The sequence below is a fragment of the Pelmatolapia mariae genome, linkage group LG5 (assembly GCF_036321145.2).
Source record: "Pelmatolapia mariae isolate MD_Pm_ZW linkage group LG5, Pm_UMD_F_2, whole genome shotgun sequence".
Lineage (NCBI taxonomy): Eukaryota > Metazoa > Chordata > Actinopteri > Cichliformes > Cichlidae > Pelmatolapia > Pelmatolapia mariae.
In genome coordinates, this window is record NC_086231.1 from 1,138,016 (window position 1) to 1,144,731 (window position 6,716).

Here is a 6,716-nt window from a genome sequence, read left to right on the forward strand (position 1 = left end):
GACCACACAGAAGAGCCACCAGGGCAACACTCTGCCGTCTCTCTGTGGATGGTGCTCAGGGCCACTGATCAGTGATCTTCACTGTTTGCAAAGGCGCTTCTTTTATTTTGCTCTAAATTATACAATACAATACAACTTTATTTGTATAGCACATTTAAAACCAGAGGTAGCCAAAGTGCTTCACATAATCCAATAAAACAGTAGTAAAATACAAATGCAGATAAGCTAGCAGATGGCAGGCATTGATTAACCAAGCATACAAGTACGCAGATAAGCAAGCAAGACTTACGATAAAAACAATAAAACAATATAAGCAAAAGAGAGGAAAGGGGAAGGCAAGAAAGAACACTTAAAAGGCATGTTCTGAGGCCGGGAAGGCTAAGCTAAAAAGGTGGGTTTTCAATCGAGACTTGAAGGTCTGGATTGAGTCAGACGTGCGAATAGTATGAGGGAGGTTATTCCAGAGGTTAGGTGCAACTGAAGCAAAGGCACGGTCACCTCTGGTTTTCAGCCGTGACCTAGGTTGCACCAAGAGCAAGTGGTCAGACGATCTCAGCGTTCTACTGGGAGTATACACGCTAAGGAGATCAATAAGGTAGCTGGGTGCAATGTTATTTATGATTTTATAAGTAAGCAGTAGGATTTTAAAATCAATGCGGTGTTTAATTGGGAACCAGTGAAGGCCAGTGAGAATTGGGGTGATAGACTCAAACCTACGAGTACCAGTTAGAAGGCGAGCCGCTGCGTTTTGGACGAGTTGCAATCTATGAAGAAGGGAAGAATGAAGCCCAGTGTATAGGGAGTTGCAATAGTCTAACCTAGATGTGACAAAGGCATGGATAAGCTTTTCTAGATCCTCACATGGTAAGTGTGGCATGGCCTTAGAAATTAAACAGAGTTGATAGAAACAAGATTTAATAACAGAGGACACATGCTTGTCAAGCTTAAAGGAGCCGTCCAGGTAAACACCCAAATTACTTGCGGAATCGGAAAGATAATCAGCGAAGGGTCTGAGGACACCAGTTAGATGGGCTCTAGGGGTATGACTATCAAATATTACAATTTCAATTTTCTTGTCATTTAGGATAAGGGTATTGCTCAGCAGCCAGTCTTTAACTTCACTTATACAATTGAAGAAGCGAAGCATCGATGAAGTTTCATCCTCGGTCAATTCAAAATAAATTTGAATAACATCCGCGTAGCAATGATAAGAGAGTTTGTACTTTTCAATAATACAACCAAGGGGTAACATATATAGAGAAAACAGCATAGGACCCAGCACAGACCCCACAGGTAACGGGGGCAATGGAAGAGGAGTAGGTACCCATCATGACAGAGAAGGACTTCTCCGATAAGTAGGATTTAAACCAACTAAGAGCCATACCCGTAATGCCAACCAGATGTTTAAGCCTCATTAAGAGGATATTATGGTCCACCAGATCAAAAGCAGAAGACAGGTCCAACAAAACTAAGACGGCGGGGCGCCCAGAGTCAGTAATTAAAAGAAGATCATTGAAGACCCTCAAGAGTGCCGTTTCCGAGCTATGGCGCAGTTTAAACCCACATTGAAATTTATCCCAGATGTTATTCTCATTCAGATAGGTCTGAGGTTGTGATAGGACAATCTTCTCGAGGATTTTTGACAGGAACGGAAGTTGCGAGATAGGTCTGTAATTAGCGAGATTTGAGTGATCAAGGGAACGCTTTTTAAGAACAGGTTTCACTACGGCATGTTTAAAGTCAGCCGGAACACAACCCACTGACAAAGAAAGATTAATTAGTGATAATATACAAGGCCCAATTATATTAAAATTATGTCAAAAAAACCCAACTATCAAGATGGTTTGTTTCTGGTTTTCAGAATAAAAGCACCAAATGTCAGATTTTTGACTCTTTTTTTGACCCTTTGGTTAGTTAGTGGAATTTACCAGGCATAACTTAGAAAATAAAAGCCTTCTGTTGAGTGTTTTCATCATTGTTATGGTTTAACTATTAGCTTCTCTGTCTGCAGCTTTTCTTTTAGCTACAAAACATCCTTCAGCTCCACTGTGTGTCAGCGCATCATCATCCTTCTTATTCTGGCTGTTGATTGGTTCTCTGATTGGAGCCGGAGACAGACACCTACTATTATGATCATCATAACTCACTTCAATTCAATTCAATTTTATTTATATAGCACCAAATCACAACAACAGTCGCCTCAAGGCGCTTTATATTGTACAGTAGATGGTACAATAATAGATACAGAGAAAAACCCAACAATCATATGACCCCCTATGAGCAAGCACTTTGGCGACAGTGGGAAGGAAAAACTCAATGCATCATGGGAATCCCCCAGCAGCCTACACCTATTGCAGCATAACTAAGGGAGGATTCAGGGTCACCTGGTCCAGCCCTAACTATATGCTTTAGCAAAAAGGAAAGTTTGAAGCCTAATCTTAAAAGTAGAGATAGTGTCTGTCTCCTGAATCCAAACTGGAAGCTGGTTCCACAGAAGAGGGGCCTGAAAACTGAAGGCTCTGCCTCCCATTCTACTTTTAAATACTCTAGGAACAACAAGTAAGCCTGCAGTGTGAGAGCGAAGTGCTCTAATGTCTTTAAGACATTCCTGCAGTTTAACTAATTGGTGTGTGTTATCTGGCTTCATGGACAGATAGAGCTGGGTGTCATCAGCATAGCAGTGTAAATGTATGCTATGTCTTCTAATGATGCTGCCTAAGGGAAGCATGTATAATGTAAACAGAATTGGTCCTAGCACTGAACCCTGTGGAACTCCATAATTAACCTCAGTGTGTGAAGAGGACTCTCCATTTACATGAACAAATTGGAGTCTATTAGATAGATATGATCTTGCTCTTGGCGAAGGCGGTCGCACTTTTTTTTCCTCCTCCTCTCCTCTCCCTTAGCTTCCCTGCTTAGCCTCTTGTGTCCTTGTCTAGTCTCGTGTTTTTTGTATTACTTTTCCCTGGAACACTCTCTCACAGTCTGTTCTCTAAACCTAAAAGAGCAATTATGGATTTGATCAACTGGTCTCTGAATGCAATTGACACCCCTTCAACGAGAAGTCTGGGCTCAGGTGAGCCTGAGTGCTGAAGATATCTACCTATTCGGAACCATGATAACAGGGTTCTTGCTGATCGGAGCTGGCTTGGCCCTGGCTTATCGAAGAATTAAGGAAGCGGAACCGGCTGTTCAAACCCCCACAAGGCTGCCCGCTGGGATTGAAACGATGGGACGAGGCGTGAGTTTCTCGAAATGGGTCATTGAGTGCAGCACGGATGAGATCTTGGAGAACCGCACGGCTGACCTGTCTTCCCCATGTGATGTTTGTGTAATGTATGTATGGTCGGATGGGTAAGACGGCGCTGGCACGGCTGGCAGCCTTAACCCAATTTCCCTCGGGATGAATAAAGTATAATCAATCAATCAATCAATCAATCAAACCACTGCAGTACAGTACCTGCAATACCTACAGCGTGCTCCAATCGCTCTAATAGGATATTATGGTCGACAGTATGGAACGCTGCACTGAGGTCTAGCAGGACAAGCACAGAGATGAGTCCACTGTCAGAGGCCATAAGAAGATCATTTGTAACCTTCACTAAAGCTGTTTCTGTGCTGTGATGAGCTCTGAAACCTGACTGAAACTCTTCAAATAAGCCATTCCTCTGCAGATGATCTGTTAGCTGTTTGACAACTACTCTTTCAAGGATGTTTGATATGAAAGGAAGGTTGGAGATTGGCCTATAATTAGCTAAGACAGCTGGGTCTAGAGATGCTTTTTAAGTAAAGGTTTAACTACAGCCAGCTTGAAGGCCTGTGGTACATAGCTGATTATTAGAGATAGGTTGATCATATTTAAGATTGAAGCATTAATTAATGGCAGGACTTCTTTGAGCAGTTTTGTAGGAATGGGGTCTAAAAGACACGTTGATGGTTTGGAGGAAGTCATTATTGAAGTTAATAATCACTTCAGCACACTGTGACTTTTTTAAAGTGTCTGAGGAACTGTGCAGAAGTTCACTGTTTAGATACTGGGAAGACAAGTAGAAGTTGATAAAGCGTCAGGAGCATGTCAGACAAAAAACATGGAGGATGCTGTAGGTAACAGATCTTGTGAGGCACTCGGAAGCTCTCTGCGTTTGCTTACATTAACAGGCTTTCCAAACGGGAGGTTGACGTCGACGACACAGACACCAGAGTGAGCCGTGTCTGCTTTGGCATCTCCGATCTGCAGGTAGACCGGAGCTTTGACAGTGAAGCTCACAGGCTTGGTGTCGTCAGGGGTCCCGCTCATCGTCTGGAAGAACAAATGAGAGGTCTGAAGTGAGTGACCTGTCTGCCACACACAGCAGCTCGTTATAACTGGCATATTGAAGGTGGTGTTTGTTCATATTAATAATGAGCTCAGTATAGCAATCCCTGTGAGCCAAATCCTCAGGCTGCAGACTGTCCTACACTCTGAGCCTAACAGTTTTTTCTACTCTTAGATCTCTGTGATATCACGCAGAGTCCCATGCACCTGCTGTTTAAACCTTCTGTTTGTGAAAGACAGCCAATCAGAAGAAAATTGTCTTTAAGGGAGATCAGTAACACAGCTTGTCTCAGACATGATGAGCTGAGCTGAGATAAAGAAGGATTATTCTGATCTGTGTCTCATGCTAAGCTATTCTACAAGAAAAATCTGAAGCTGAAACTGAGAAGAACAGATCAAACTTTAAAACCTTTTTCCTGTAAGAAAAATATTCACAGTGAATTTCTGTGTCGGCTGAGATTGATACGAATGCCTTTGAATTATTACATTTGGATGAATTTTGCACTTCAGCAGCCAAACTGGTTTTAATATTTAAAACGGGAAAGACCTTTTAGTGACCTCTCAGTGTATGTTGTGCTGCTTCAGTCCTTAGATTTGTTACCCACGCATGTACAGGTTTTAGTGCAGTGCTGTCAGCTAAAAACACATCCCATCCTTCAGACGATCAAACAGTGAGTTCCAGCTTCTGTTCTACAGCTGATCTGTGGTTTCTGAACGCTTCTTTACGCACCGTACAGCTCGGACAAACTTTAGGGAGGAATAAAGCTAAACCTGGGCCTAGTTCTGCAGTCTAATGAAAGGATCAGGAGGACAGCTGTCAGTGCTGCAGCTCTGTCAGCACCACGGACAGCGACGGCACCGCCGCTGGATCCTGCAGCAGCTCCAAACCAAACAGTTAGCACGGAGGCTAAAAGCTCCACAGCTAACCGACGGCTAAACACTGTCGGTGATTTCAGGCTAAAACAAACCGAAGAAGAGAAGCTGCGCTACTTTGGGGCTCACCTGTCCGTGTTTCAGAGGGCTCGCAGTCGGTGGACGTCAGCAGAAAGATGAAGAAAAGGCCCAAATGAACCGCTGAAAGTCGCAGATGTTGACATGCTAAAGAGAATCAGTTTTGCTTCCTGGTTGTCACCATGGCGACCGGGGCAGTCTAAAAGGGCCAGCAGCAGTATGTCAAAAAATGGAAACCGACCCATAAATGGCGCTGAAACCAGAAAATATAAGTTTTTGCTTGAAAAATTATGAAAACTTTTCATTAAGTATCACAAAAGGTGGTGGGTGCCATGATATCAAACTTTCAAAGTAAAAGCTATTGGTTTCTTATAGAAAGACTCGTATACTTTAAAATATTTCATACTTTTCAAATGTTAGTGACAAGAATTCATCAGGACATTTCAAAAAGTGTCGTTCCTACCCCCCGCCCCCCATTACGCACTCGTCAGCATAAAAGCCTTTGGTTAGTTAGTGGAATTTACCAGGTGTAATTTACAAAATAAAAGCCTTCTGTTCGCCGGAAGAGTCTTAAAGGGCCAGCAGCCCTCTGAGCGGCAGCACTCTCCTCACAGATGGAGCCTGTTGTTCAGTTTATAATAATGTGCAGGGGCAGAACGAAGGTGAGTGTGGGCTCCATAAAAAGTCCCCCCAATCATAAAGAAAAACTAAGCTTTTACTGAGGTCCTCCTCCCGTTTTCATGACAGCTTGACAGATCACATCCAGCTTGCCTATGATCTTTTTTCATTGAATCAAATCATTCTACACCTAACACTTAAAAAAAGAGAAACCCCCCCCCCCCCAAAGAAACAAATAAGAAAACCATAAAAAAATAAATATTTGAGTGTCCAGTTCTGGTCAGTCTGTGTGATTATAGCCTCGGTTTCCTGCTCTTCCTCTTCTGCTGAAGCTCAAAAAAAAAAAAAAAAAGAAAGAAAGAAAGAAGTTCATCTGCTTCAGGGACGAACTGAGCGCTTCTGCATTCTTTGGTTGTAAGAATGCAGAAGAGTAGTTATTTGAGTTCCTGTTGTCTTTGCATCACTAAAAGCAGTCTGTCCATTCAACAAGACATTTCCTCCCAGAGAACTCCTGCACACTGGATAGACATGAGAGATGTTTGAGCTTCAGCAGGTCACCATGACCACACCTCCAAGTCTAAAAACAGTGGGTTGCTGACATGTTATTGGCTGATTACATAGTTGTGATAATGAGCAGTTGAACAGGTGTACCTAATAATGTTGCTGGTGTGTACATCATAATCCTGTATAGAAACATGCCTGTACTTATTTACAGACACCTAACACAGGGCCTGTCCTGTGCCACAGTCCTGTTTACAGCAGTGAAAATGTGCCACTGTTCTTTCCTTTCATCCTGTGTGAATGTGGCGTAATATTTGGAAGAATTTTTGGT

General features: G+C 42.8%; 1 protein-coding gene across 8 annotated transcripts in view; it reads right to left on the reverse strand.

Annotated features, from left to right (window-relative positions):
- Window positions 1-5,470, reverse strand: part of nicn1 (nicolin 1) — a 581,340-nt gene extending 575,870 nt beyond the window's left edge. For 7 of the 8 annotated variants that reach the window (XM_063473302.1, XM_063473301.1, XM_063473300.1 and 4 more), the window contains exons 1-2: window positions 5,318-5,470; window positions 4,151-4,300 (exon numbers count right to left, since the gene is read on the reverse strand). In XM_063473302.1, coding sequence (XP_063329372.1) covers window positions 4,151-4,297 — 147 coding nt within the window. In that variant the 5' untranslated portion in view covers window positions 4,298-4,300; window positions 5,318-5,470. The remainder of the gene's footprint in view (window positions 1-4,150; window positions 4,301-5,317) is intronic. The other variant, XM_063473297.1, reaches the window with a different exon arrangement.
- Window positions 5,471-6,716: the final 1,246 nt, after the last annotated feature.